Here is a 13,548-nt window from a genome sequence, read left to right as displayed (position 1 = left end):
AAAAAGTTGCATTCAAATTTAGAAATTTATTTTTTTGTAATTTTTTTGTAATTTTTCTGATGTATAACTATGTAGAAATTCAAAAAAATTTAAAAATGTCCCAAATCTGAAGTTCTATACTCCATAACTCCACTTATCTTAATCGGATTTTGATGTGGCATACCTCTAAACGTTTCTGGCGCAATTCTCTACAAATCTGCATTCAAATTTAAAAATTTATTTTTTTTAATTTTTGTTGTAATTTTTCTGATGTATGAATGTATGTTTTAGAAATTTAAGAAAATGTCCCAAGGCTGAAGTCCTAAACTCCATAACTCAACTTATCTTAATCGGATTTTGAAGTGGCATACCTCTAAATGTTTCTGGCGCAATTCTCTACAAATCTGCATTCAAATTTAAAATTTTTTTTTTTTTAATTTTTTTTTTAATTTTTCTGATGTATGATGTTACAGATATTCAAAAAAATTTCCCAAGGCTGAAGTCCTAAACTCCATAACTCAACTCATATTAATTGGATTCTAATGTGGCATACCTCTAAATGTTTCTGGCGCAATCAAAAATATGATGTTACAGATATTCATAAAAATTTCCCAAGGCTAAAGTCCTAACTCAACTTATCCTAATCGGATTTTGAAGTGGCTTACCTCTAAATGTTTCTGGCGCAGTTCAAATTCAATTTAAATGTAGTGTACATTTTCGTATGCCTCAGATTCAAACAGCATCAACAGCACAAATCTCATTGGTAAGACAAAAATATAGCCCACATATTTCATTTGTGGCACCCTTGCAATTAGCCGGCTAATTTCCCATGAATCGAACGATTCTTCGCGGATCGTCCTTGAGCTTCGATTCGGTCCACCCCCTTTTGGATAAACTGCATCCATTCCAATTCCGAGAAATTGAGTAGCCCAACATGGTGTTTGGGATTAGTCGCGTCAATAGTGCCATAAACATAAATCTGCCGGTTAATGGGCAGGATGGTGGACCTAGACAACGTGGGGCTACTGGCTACCAGTTGGCGGTGCTGCTCCTGCATCTGGTCAAAACCCGACGTCAAAAGGCCGGCAATTACGCAGCAAATTAAAATCAAATAAGTTAGCATGAAAATCGAGCAAGCCATAAAAATCACATGCAAATTATAGAGTATCCAATAACCAGACCGGCAACCGACGGTAGCCGCAGCTCCTTGGTCGTCTGAGAAATCGTTGTAATTTGCGCCATGGAGAGACCTGTCCCAGCATCGTTTTTAGCCAGCGGCGCTCCAATAAGGCCTTAAACAAATGAAGTTATTTGAGCCAATAAAAAATGGCAGCCACAAAATGATGGGGAGCCATCTGCAGGAGTATGTCAAGTGGAAAGGGAAAGTTGATTGGATCTTTTGCTTTCAGGTGCGGTTTCTTCTTTCACACTCTTCAATGATATATCATGCGTTCTTTGAAGTTACTTTAATTAGGGATCCTAATGAAAATGTTGACTCAAATTAGATACGCAGTAATTTAAGCCTTGTTACTTGCTTAGCAAATACAAGTTGAGCCAGTTAAGTTAGGTTCGTGAACCTACAAGTACCCACTTACCCCAAGTCAAAGATCCGCACCTGCATTGGACATGGGCATTATCAAGGGATTGAGGCCTTGCAACTCCTCCAACAAGTGCCATAAATATCGAGCAACTTGCTCCCATATCTGCAGTGTTCTGGGATCCTTGAGGGTTTGAGTTGGGTCTTGGGATCTGGTTCTGGTGCTGCCCTTTCTTAATGCACACCTTTGCATTGCTGCAACTCGGGGGGCAATTTGTTATTGGGCCGGTAATTATATGGCATCTTCTCCCGTTGCCGTTTGGCTTATTTAGAGCTTTATTTATTAAAGCATTTAATGTAAAATTGTTTGCCCAGGCCAGGGGCCATCATTAAACAAAGTAAATTGTGTGTATAAATCAATACCGGGCTGCGGCTAATTAATATCAATGTTGATTTTGTTGACTCTCAAAAGAGAGAAACAAAACCAAAAACAAAAAACCTCTGCAACACCCACGAAGCTGCCCCCTTGGAAATTGCTTTTACCCCGATTTTGAAACTTGCATATTTTATGCCCATAAAGTGGATCATAAAGTAATTAATGCACTATAATGCGACATAAAAATGCTTCGGGCAGAGGCAGCCGAAAGAAATTTCTTTCAGCGATCCGTTGCAACTTCGTGGGATGGCTGCACCAACGGGAGTGCACTGTAAAAAATAAGTTATTTTAGGATCACAGCATCTTGCATATATAAAAGAGTTCATCCACAAAATAAGGTTTCTAAAGGATATATTCTGAAATATTCTAAGATATGTCAGAAAATATATTTTTTTTTTTACTGCCGCATTAACTGTATTAACAAAAGTTTTAAAACTACTTTAAGAATAGTATATACTTGGCTTATAGGAAACGTGAGTAAGTGTTTTTCTCAGTGCTCGAGCTGCAGAAACAACAAAGCGGCTGCAATCAATCTTAAGGCGGCGTTTTGCTGGGCGTGTTCTCTTTGCTCTGAGGTTGCACCTACGCTGCATGCAACAGTTGGGGTTGGGTGCAGCTTTCAGTCTGGGATTAAGACCCTTTGCCACATTTCAGGATCTTGCCCATCTTCTTCACGTATGTAATTACAGAGTGTTTTCCTTTTTCATTTTTTTTTTTTTGTTTTTCGGTACTTTTGGCATGCGTAAAGATTCTGGAAACGGGAACCTTTCGGCCGGCCAGGGGCTTTCTTTTTAACTTTTTGGACCGGCTGACAGCGACTGACAGACAGCAATTGCCAAATAATAAATAATTAGTCGGGGCGGCGGCGGCTCAGATGGGCGTGGCTAAGTGACATGGCATGCATTTTTCATGGCGTTAAATCAAATATCGGCTGGCCAAAACCAAAAAGTCCGCCAGCTAGAGAAAGCGGGTGCGACCCAAATTTTCGGAGATCGGGAATTATAAATTCCACAGAAAAATGTTAATAAAGATATTAAAGAAGCTGAGCCAACTTAATTATACTGTAAAGCAACCAAAATATTTCAGTCATGTGGAATGCCCTTTTTTTGCAATCACAATTTGTTGTATTTTATATAAATAAATTAAATATGTATAACCCCATATTTCACATTTTTAACGGAATAAGCATTACGTTTGCCGCACTTAACATCGTGATAACAGATCCATTCAACAGCTGTTCAGCAATCAGCTGACGGCACCTGTTTGCGCGGGAAAAGAGCGAATGAGCTTGCGAAGAGCAAAAGCTGATAGCAAAATCCACTTGTTGAACGCAGTTCAAAGCTTTCGATCAGTTCACTTTCAGCAGCTGCAACTGGCTTTACTTTCTGACACTATATAATATCGTATCCGAGATCGAAATGTCGACGATTGTGAGGAAACTTATAAGCACTGCGAACGCTGCCAAGCCAGTGGCTCCCTACAAGTAAGAAAACCAAAGCGAAACGCTATGAAAACCAATGAAAACCTATGAAAACTGATAAACCCACCTCCTATTTCATTGTGATCTATAATCAAATAGCCAGGCTGTGGTGGCCGATCGCACTGTGTATGTGTCCGGATGTCTGGGCCTGGACAAGAACACCATGCAGCTGGTTCCTGGAGGACCCACTGAGCAGGCGGAAAAGGCCCTCGAGAATCTGCAGGCTGTTCTGAAGGCCGCCGATTCCGGTGTGGACAAAGTCGTCAAGAACACCGTGTTCTTGAAGGATCTCAACGATTTCGGGGCCGTCAATGAGGTCTACAAGCGTGGTAAGTTACTTAGTACTTAGTTTAGTTACTTAGTTTCTTAGTTGCAAATAGACTAGAATAGAACATTCATAATATTTAGCCCATGTTACTATATAAAGTTCGTTTATAGAGCAATACCTACTGTATACCGGCCTTTTGATCGCAATCGCCTGATAAGGCAATCGGCATCATTAGCGTCTTATCGCCATTTATTGTTTACTGTAAACACTTTATGACAGCTATACTATATTACCAAAAACAACCGTATGCTTTATGTTTCTTATCTGCCGTTCCAGTGTTTAACAAGGATTTCCCGGCCCGCAGCTGTTTCCAGGTGGCCAAGCTGCCAATGGATGCTCTGGTGGAGATCGAGTGCATCGCCTTGACCGGATCCGTTGAGACGAAAACCGTGCAATAGCCACAAATACCCAGTAAATTGTGAGAAAGCTAAGGCAGATGAATAAACGAGCGTAGGAAAAGTGCTGGAAAACGTAGTAATTTCAATACTGTTGTCAAATGAAGCCATAAATGCTGAGCAACATTTGTTGCAACATGCAGCCAGCAGCCGGACGGCGAGCAGCAACATGCAACATGCAACGTGCAGCGGGCTACGGACAACACACTTTGCATTTAAACCTTATATAGCTTACAATTTAGCGTGCGGCAATTTATCTTTGTTGTTGCTGCGGCTGCTGTGCGCCTTTTGTATTATATTTCATCAAATGTTGCTGCATAAATCACTGGTGGTAGCAACAGCAGCCACTGCAGCAACACTTGCAAGAGCAGCATGTTGCTAACGGTAGCCCGCGCAGACAAAGCGATTATTTCACATTCAAATTTCAAAGTTATTCATAATGCCGACTTGAGCTGTTGTTGCTGTTGTAGGACATTATCCGTACACTGCACAAATACACATAATTGCTCTCCAATGCATATTTCTATCACTTCCCTTTCCCACCCCAGTTGTTTCAAGTGTATGCTCCATATTGATGCTGCTGCCTTTCAGGCTCTTTTTCGCCTTTTACGGACTCCGACTCCCTACACCCGGGCCTCGTGTTTAGTCTAGCATTTGTTTTGATTTTTATTTAAATCTCAGTGAATTTGTCTGCACTCGGCTGCCTTTCGATGATTTATTGTCCTTGTTGCAGCGAGTGCCTGGTGTGAATATGAGTGGTTGCGATGCGGCACGATTATATGTTGGTTATGTGGTTAAATGGCGGCGACTATTTCCCCAACTGTCTACCCAGCTAACCATTCATTTTTCAGCATCTTTGTGATGCTGCAGCGTGCAGCATCCATGCTGATGTGCCTCCTGTGCCCCATTAATGTGTAATTAATTCGCGGCGCATCAGCCAAACAGACAGTCGTGCATAAATGGTAATAAATACGGCCGACGACAACGGAGGCACACCTACGCAGAAGGGAACTTGAAGTGCGGCTAATTAATTTCGACGCACGACAAATGAAGCCGCAAAGGGCTCCTCCGATCCTCCAATCCTCCAATGCCCCAATCCTCCGATCCTCCGGAGCGGTGAAAGTGCGCATAATTTACACGCACGGCTCAAAGGTTTATGCCCAAATTAAACTCGCAATTCGGTTGTACATTTTTGCCAATTTGCTTATCGGCCGAGGAAGGCAGTGGGTCTCGATATGGGCAATTAAGAAAGCCACATGCGGTAGCCATCGCTGGATATCCGTTTACATCTGTTTTTGGCCCGTTGCAAGTTGTCATAATTAAATTATTAACCGAATGCCAAGACCTTGTCGCAGGGTAATTAGTTCTTCATCTGAGCTTTCACTCTCGCATTCAAAGCGGGAATTGCCCAGATAAGATAAAAGACTAAAAACTCATTTACAAATATTTTATAAAATCCCTACGATTTATTTAAAAAAAACTGCGTTCTGAAAACACGAAAACCATCACTGGTATTTCATACATTTTTTCTCTTTATCGTGGAAATTCAGCTACCTCCTTGTGTTCTTGGCAGCTATAAATACAGGCCATTTGGCCAGTATTATTTTAGTATTAAGAAATTAAAGAAAAAAGTGTAGCATACTTTTAGGGCTTTCATGTTAAAACACTGTTATTCGCAGAGAACCGAACGATTCTTACAGCGCTGTCAGCTAGTGATGGGATAAAGACAAGTTATAAAAATTATTAAACCTAATATCAGCTAGTGATGGGGTAATACAAATTATTTTAACCTAATATCTAATATTAAAATTTAAATATTTTTAAATTTAATAAATATATTAGTATACAATTTGAAAAAATTTATTGACTCTAGAATAAAAAAAATTTATTATAATATAATAAGATCCTTTGATTTGTCTAAAGTATTTAGTGACGTCAGCATAGTAGAAAGTCAGTTTCATTCCTATTAATTTTCTGTACAAATAGGTTTTAGATGTTATAAAGCTGAGAGCAACTGGTAATGGAACTATCGAGTACCCTCGATAGTTATCACCATTCGCCGCGAAAAACAACAACACGGCACTTCTATCGCCCATCCCTATTACAACCTACAATCAATATGCAATGCAAGTAAACGTTGAAAACAGCAACAAATCAAGCTAAATAATAGTAGTGACATTATTAATGTACTTGCACCGGTGAAATTAAGTTTGCAAAAGTGAAAATCGTGGGAAAACGCCGTGGAAAGCCGCTTGGAAAGGCCAGGTACAAAAACATACGCACACAAGCGCAGCCTGAGAGACGGGCAGACACACACACAGACACACATATGTAACCCGTCTTTTTCCTGACAAAGTGAAATAGAAGAATCGTTAAGAAAATAAAGAAAGCAACAAATTGAAAATAAAAGTATTGGCTCGATAACGCCTGGCATTTGAATGCACCTCCCGTGGGACATATATTTATCGGTCATCGGTTGGAAGTGCGTGCAAAACAACGGTTGTTGTATTAATTGCACGTATATGTACATAACAATTATATTGTCGCCGTGTGAGTTTTTTTTCACCGTTTCTTTTACGCGGAGAGATCGGATGGGCCAGCGAATCTATGCGTGTGCACATAAAACCGATATCTGCGATATAGCCTGCGACAAAGGAAGTGACGGCGCAGTACGGCGGATCGGCATCCCGGGATATATTCGCAATGGCGAATTATTCGCGAAAAAAAAATAATACCCGCCGCTTCCCCAAATAGACATACACACACGGGCTTTTTACATATGTACGTATGTACATAGGTCTGTCTGTGTACATCGCGCTTGACACCCTAACATTTGTGTGGAATGTTTGCACAAATATACGCAAACAGAATGCTCATCGCGGCACCACCCAACGCAGATTGTCTTGTAAACATGCCGGGAGATATCAGTGATGAAACTAATCCCCATTCACCGTTCCTTATCTTCCAGGATAACCCAAGGACTGTGCGAACTGTGCTCTTGTTGTGTGAACCATTGATTGCCTCCGAAGAAAGCAGGTGCCGTCGTCGGAAAAGTCGGAGAAGCACCTGCTCTTCCTGCAGCTCCCTGCTCCGGAGTCCGAACCGCCAATAAAGTGGAGGAGCAGTGCCGACGCTTGCAAAGCATGAATCTTCGGGGAAATCCTCCCAAGAAGGAGGGCAAAATGCGCATTCGGGCCTTTCCGGTAAGCCACTTCTAATGGAGCTTGGGCAAAACCACGATACATGCCTTCAATCGGACTATATTGCTAAGAGCGATCTGATACGGGATCATCCTTTAAAGTCAAATTCAAGAAATCATGATTAAGACAGGATCAAATTTGTATAACATTATAACTTTTCACAACAGTTTGTATTACCCCAGATTATGTCATTTATTCGGTTAAAAACCTTGATCTTGTAATTTTTGAGTTCAAGTATTCGAAAATATGTAAACGCTTGTGTTATTTTTAAGCATTGATAGCAAAAATAGCATATGTTTTGTTATCTCTGTAGCTATTTTAGTTTTGCGTTACGTTCTACAGTTCTAATTGCAATTTGCAAACGAATTGAAAACGTAATACTCATTAGGAAACCACATTCACTCAGTCACTAGATGAGGATTCAACTGAAAAATTTATCGATCGCAGCATGAGCTTGCAAAATTTTTCGATAAGATAATGCATTTTGCGGGTATTAAGAGGTAGATAATTTGTATAAAACCATGAGAAGATGCACAGGTGAACCGAGACCAAACATTTCTCCATACAAAATGTCAGGCGACAAGAAAAGCAAACAAAAAAAAATCGAAACCAAATAAAAACATCAAAACACCAACCGGGGCCAGGGGAATTTTCAAACACATTTTAGTTTTTAAGTTACAACGAATTCAATCGTAGTTTTCGAGAAATTATTGTTGCCCAACAACACACACAAAAAGACTGTGAACACCTGTATGTGGAGAGCAGGGTGAAGGGCGAGACCCGAAACGCGAGTAGAACTCTGGCCGGAGTACGGAGCACAGAGGAGGAGGAGGATCAGCGGACCAGGAGCAGCAGAACCGCGAGGCGGATGTGACATTGAAGCCGTCACCATTAAGTCGTCAAATCAAAGTCGGTCCCGCAAGGCACCGCCTTCAGCAGCGGGCCATTATCCAACCCCTCGCACACTGGCATTCAGCGAGGAAGAGAGGAGTCACTACCGGGACAGGACGTGGGAGCTGGACCAGAGTAGCCATCTCATGCACGGCCGCGATCCCCGCCAACAGCAGCCGGAGCCACTGAACAACCTCAACGCCAACGGCCGCTACCACAATCGCATGGTGGCCGGCTCCAACAACTTCAATGGCGCAACTGTCGGTAATGTGGACTCTGCCGTGCCTTGCCGGATTGCTAGGCAAACCGTGCTTGGACAGCAACAGGCGCGAAGCATGAACATCAATGTACCCAACGCCTCCTCAATGCAGCAACACCAGCAGTCCCAACATCGATTGTCCTCGCAGGGATTAGCTTCTGCCCCGCGGCGCAGCTATCACCTTGCCGCCGGCGGTGGCAGGATTCGGTCCGATAACAGAACAAACACTATCCAACCGCTCACGTCGACGCCAGTTCCCATGCCAGTTCCAGCTCCTGCTGCTCCCGCTGTCGTTAGGACGGCGCCTAGTGAAACCAGCTGTGCGCCATCAACCTCCGCTTCAGTGATGGTAGAAAATACAGAAAAACGCTTTAAGGAAATATCACGGAAGTACCCACTCTGGCTACCCGAGTACAAGCGAAGGGCCTTCAATGTTAGCCTACCATCTGATAAAAACCAAACAGGGATTTAAACTTGTATTACTATTCTAAGCTTTAATCCCTGAAAAGTTGTTAAGTTGTTAACGAACCAAGCTAATAATCGAATGTCTCTTCTAGGCCTCCATGGACGAGAAGTACGTGGAGACCATTTGGGCCAGCTTAAAGAATGCCATCCAGGAGATACAGAAAAAGAACAATTCTGGACTATCGTTCGAACAGCTCTACCGGAATGCGTATAACATGGTGCTACACAAGCACGGCAACAGACTGTATTACGGCCTGAGGGAAGTTGTCTCAGAACACCTAGAGCACAAAGTGCGGGCGGACGTGCTGGAGGCTCTGCACAGCAATTTCCTACCCAAGTTAAACCAGGCCTGGACTGACCACCAGACATCTATGGTGATGATCCGCGACATACTCATGTACATGGATAGAGTTTATGTGCAGCAGCGTGAGGTGGACAACGTGTACAACTTGGGATTAATTTTGTTCAGGGATCAGGTAGGAAATATATTGCATTTCAATATTGCTAGGATTCAGTACTTAAGTATTTAACCCTACTAATTTATCGCCTTTTCCATTATCAGGTGGTTCGCTATTCTGAGATACAAAAAGCTCTGCGGGAGAAGCTGCTGGGCATGGTGATGGAGGAGCGTCATGGCGAAGCCATTAACCATCTGGCGATCAAGAATGCTTGCAGTATGCTGATCACCCTGGGAATTAACTCACGCACTGTCTACGAGGAGGACTTTGAGAAGCCCTTCCTTGCGCAATCGGCGGCGTTTTACAAATTCGAGTCGCAGAACTTTCTTGCCGAAAACAACGCTGGCGTTTACATCAAGAAAGTTGAGGCGCGCATCACGGAGGAATCTTCCCGGGCAGCGCTGTATCTGGATAAGGATACGGAGCCCCGCATCGTGCGCGTGGTTGAAGAAGAACTGATCAAAAAACACATGCGACCCATTGTTGAAATGGAGAACTCCGGCGTGGTGTACATGATCAAGAACTCAAAGACCGAGGATCTGGCCTGCACATATAAGCTTTTCTCGCGCCTGAAGGAGGAAGGTCTCAAGGTGATAGCGGACACCATGTCGGCATATCTGCGAGAGCAAGGACGTATGCTTGTTAAGGAGGAAGAAAACGGCAACACGAATCCCATCACATTCGTGCAGAACTTGCTGGATCTCAAGGACCGCTTCGACCAGTTTCTGGTGCACTCTTTCGCCAACGATCGCATATTCAAAAACGTCATCTCATCAGATTTTGAACATTTCTTGAACCTGAATAACAAATCCCCAGAGTATCTATCGCTATTCATCGATGACAAACTGAAAAAGGGTGGCAAGGGAGTGAGTTCCACTTACAATATGCCTTCTGACATGTATAAATGCTTTATATTATTTTTCCACAGATGAGCGAACAGGAGATTGAGTCCATCTTGGATAAGACGATGGTTCTCTTCCGTTTCCTATTGGAGAAAGATGTCTTTGAGCGCTATTACAAGACGCATTTAGCCAAGAGATTGCTGCTGAACAAATCAGTCTCTGATGATTTCGAGAAGAATATGATATCAAAACTAAAGGTAGATTAAGTTGCTTGGCATCTTTGCATAAGTATTCATCGCTCTTAACTCTTCTATTGCAGACTGAATGCGGCTGTCAATTCACCTCGAAGCTAGAGGGCATGTTTAAAGATATGTCGGTCTCCAATACGATCATGGATGAGTTTAAGAACTTTGTAAATAATAACAATTTATCTCTTGGCGGTGTGGAGCTAACGGTACGCATACTAACCACTGGCTTTTGGCCCACACAGGTAAGTTTGAAAGGTTCCATGAGTATGTACATATGTTTACTTATACTGATTCTTCCTAACAGACAGCAACACCCAACTGCAATATACCCGCCGCTCCTCGTGAAGCCTTCGACATTTTCAAGAACTTCTATCTAAATAAGCACTCAGGACGTCAATTGACGTTACAGCCACAAATGGGTTAGCTAGTTATATGATAATCTTTTTTAGTAACTATATTTATGCCTACTCATTTGATTAGGAACCGCCTATATCAATGCTGTGTTTTATGGCCGCAAGGCAGCCGAAAGTGAAAAAGATAAAGATGCCCCCAGCTCCAGTTCAAGTGGCTGTGCGGTGCCCACCACCACACGAAAGCACGTTTTGCAGGTGTCCACCTACCAGGTGAGCTCGTACATCTCCATGTTTCACTTGGCAGAATGTATTTTGTTACATGCAATTTAACATTACATTGATGTATTAAATATTCCAAAATAGATGTGCGTGCTACTGCTGTTTAATAACCGCGACGTGCTCACCTACGATGATATACATCAGGAGACGGACATACCAGAACGGGAGCTTGTCCGAGCACTGCAATCGTTGTCCATGGGCAAGCCGGCACAGCGATTGTTAGTACGCAATTCGAAAACGAAAACTAAGGACATTGAGCCCACGGATGAGTTTTACGTAAACGACGCCTTCATCTCCAAGTTCCACAGGTTAGATATTATTATTTAGATGAAATAAGTTAGAACGGCGCCTGGTAATGACATCTAACTATTTTAGGGTGAAGATACAAACGGTAGCCGCCAAGGGAGAATCAGAGCCAGAGCGCAAGGAAACGCGCGGAAAGGTTGACGAGGATCGTAAGCACGAGATCGAAGCGGCTATTGTGCGCATAATGAAGGCCCGCAAGCGCATGGCTGTGAGTATACGTTTGCTATTTGACTGGATTGACTTCTAACTATGATTGTATCTTATGTTTCTTAGCACAACTTGCTAGTATCAGATGTGACGTCGCAGCTAAAGTCGCGCTTCTTGCCCTCGCCCGTGTTTATTAAAAAGCGCATTGAGGGCCTCATCGAGCGCGAGTATCTGCAACGATCGCCGGAAGATCGCAAAGTTTATAACTACTTGGCCTAAGTGGCCCACGAAAAGTAGCAGGAGCGTCTTGAGCAGGATCCGGATCACACTCATCTTCAAATCGCCAGGGCTTGCACACTAAAAAAAGAAAAAAATCTGCTGCTCGGACAGCATGCGCCTGAGCACACGAGCGGCATTGATACAGATATTGACCACGATTATAGATGACCGCCAGCCAATAACCCGAATACATAAATATATCAATTAGTGCGCCCCGAATCGTGAAATTTCGTTTCGCAACCCATTTTGTAAGCCTGACATTCAAAATTCAACAGTTAAAAATGCTATTGGATAAGGCACCACCATAATTATTATCCCTCTAATATATTTCTTGATATTCTCTAATTACGATTTATGGTCATTTCTTTGCGCATAACAAGTGTATAGCAGTAAGCCCAAACCACATACGCCTGCACCTACCTTCCCATTCAGAGCCACAACCACAACCACACCCATCCACACACAAGAATCGTACGCAAAGCAAGATAAGAGAAATAATGCATAATGCAGCCCCTAATTGTAAGCAGCTGAGTAAAAGGTAAAAAAAGCAACAACAGAAATCTAAGCGAAAATATTAATAACTATAAATATAGCTAAAGTAATAAATTTATAAATGAATTATGAATTTTAGAGAGCGTTTGATGTACATTTATACGTCTGTCCCAATCCAAATCCCCTGCTGAAACATTCACGGCCACGTTTTGAGATTCATGTGAACAGAACTTAGGGATTGCAATGTCTATTCCTATCTTTATTTTTGTGTACGCCCAAAGCATGTGTTTAACGTGAAGTGATTATGATATATGATAATCTGTACGAAAGTTGTTTTATCTATTAGTTGATATGTGGAATCAATTCCAGGTATATAGGCAACAGTTCTGTAATGGATTTGAATTAAGTAGGTCACATTGAATTGATTTTGAAAAACAATTTAACGCCGAACAAAAGCATGAACATGGAAGCGAACGCGATCTAAGTACTGTAAATAAATTTTGTTCTTACATATGAAAAGCGATATAAATAAAACGTATAATGAGCGTTAACACCGTTGTTGTCTATCTTTTAAAAAGGATTTTAAAATATTTTCAATGAAATGCTTTTATTCGCCTGTAAAATAAAACGAACTTGGTAACAATTTAAATCTGCGAAAATATATTGTTTTCAATTGGTGTTCAAACATATCAGCTTATCATGCTAGCCGTTTTATCTTTGGGATGGGCAGTACTAAATTCTATTAGCTAGAGTATATTCTTATCTGAACTCTTATGCATTTTATAGGTTTTAATCTTTAAATTGAGTTCTTTTGCAGCTGGTTCGTAAGACCTTTCCCAGCTATTGTGTAACCGCCTTGAACGACCACATCGGGAGTTATCAATTCGGCCAAACAAACTTATCCATTGGCAAATAGCCCACCGGATGAGTTAACAATTATACGAAATTGGCAGAACCGAAACCGCAACTTGGGCAAACAGCGATGACTTGCGTATCTGCTGGTAGATATATCGTGAGCCCGGCCAGAAATTCAGAAACTCAGACCCGCTAAGTTCTTGGGTAAACACAGAGCGATCCAATTCGATCCGATCCGACGCACTGATAAGCGGAGAATCGAGTTCCCCAACTGGGGAGAGAGATTCTCTGGTTCTGGTTCTGGGTCTGTGGAGCGCGT

At 42.1% G+C, this 13,548-nt stretch overlaps 2 protein-coding genes across 5 annotated transcripts; both read left to right on the top strand.

Moving 5' to 3' along the window:
* The first annotated feature begins 3,219 nt into the window (after window positions 1-3,219).
* On the top strand, window positions 3,220-4,234 carry LOC6543274 (rutC family protein UK114). The gene is made up of 3 exons (XM_001968919.3): window positions 3,220-3,435; window positions 3,532-3,761; window positions 4,037-4,234. Exons 1-3 carry the CDS (start codon window positions 3,371-3,373, stop codon window positions 4,156-4,158), a joined length of 417 nt encoding a protein of 138 aa, XP_001968955.1. The 5' UTR covers window positions 3,220-3,370; the 3' UTR covers window positions 4,159-4,234.
* Window positions 4,235-6,228: 1,994 nt separating this feature from the next.
* On the top strand, window positions 6,229-12,925 carry LOC6541393 (cullin-3-A). 4 transcript variants are annotated; one of them, XM_015159597.2, is made up of 11 exons: window positions 6,229-6,420; window positions 7,124-7,358; window positions 9,063-9,446; window positions 9,533-10,294; window positions 10,357-10,527; window positions 10,590-10,760; window positions 10,823-10,937; window positions 10,999-11,141; window positions 11,235-11,458; window positions 11,526-11,664; window positions 11,730-12,925. In XM_015159597.2, exons 2-11 carry the CDS (start codon window positions 7,299-7,301, stop codon window positions 11,880-11,882), a joined length of 2,322 nt encoding a protein of 773 aa, XP_015015083.1. In that variant the 5' UTR covers window positions 6,229-6,420; window positions 7,124-7,298; the 3' UTR covers window positions 11,883-12,925. The 4 variants fall into 4 exon arrangements, with proteins under 4 accessions (XP_015015083.1, XP_026834633.1, XP_026834634.1 ...); XM_026978832.1 differs by lacking the exon at window positions 6,229-6,420 and adding an exon at window positions 6,427-6,705; XM_026978833.1 differs by lacking the exon at window positions 6,229-6,420 and adding an exon at window positions 6,712-6,936.
* Window positions 12,926-13,548: the final 623 nt, after the last annotated feature.

The sequence above is a fragment of the Drosophila erecta genome, unplaced genomic scaffold (genome assembly GCF_003286155.1).
Source record: "Drosophila erecta strain 14021-0224.00,06,07 unplaced genomic scaffold, DereRS2 tig00000055-arrow-pilon, whole genome shotgun sequence".
Classification (NCBI taxonomy): Eukaryota; Metazoa; Arthropoda; class Insecta; order Diptera; family Drosophilidae; genus Drosophila; species Drosophila erecta.
Note: the sequence above shows the minus strand (reverse complement) of the source record. Positions and strands in the feature narration are given on the sequence as shown.

Bases quoted from the DNA above. Each gene is read 5' to 3' on its own strand.
- LOC6541393 (XM_001968918.3), top strand. From the start codon at position 8,393: ATGCACGGCCGCGATCCCCGCCAACAGCAGCCGGAGCCACTGAACAAC. The intron at 8,939-9,062 runs GTTAGCCTACCA...TGTCTCTTCTAG, and splicing joins ACAAGCGAAGGGCCTTCAAT to GCCTCCATGGACGAGAAGTA. The intron at 10,528-10,589 runs GTAGATTAAGTT...CTTCTATTGCAG, and splicing joins ATATGATATCAAAACTAAAG to ACTGAATGCGGCTGTCAATT.
- LOC6543274 (XM_001968919.3), top strand. From the start codon at position 3,371: ATGTCGACGATTGTGAGGAAACTTATAAGCACTGCGAACGCTGCCAAG. The intron at 3,436-3,531 runs GTAAGAAAACCA...ATAATCAAATAG, and splicing joins AAGCCAGTGGCTCCCTACAA to CCAGGCTGTGGTGGCCGATC. The intron at 3,762-4,036 runs GTAAGTTACTTA...CTGCCGTTCCAG, and splicing joins CAATGAGGTCTACAAGCGTG to TGTTTAACAAGGATTTCCCG.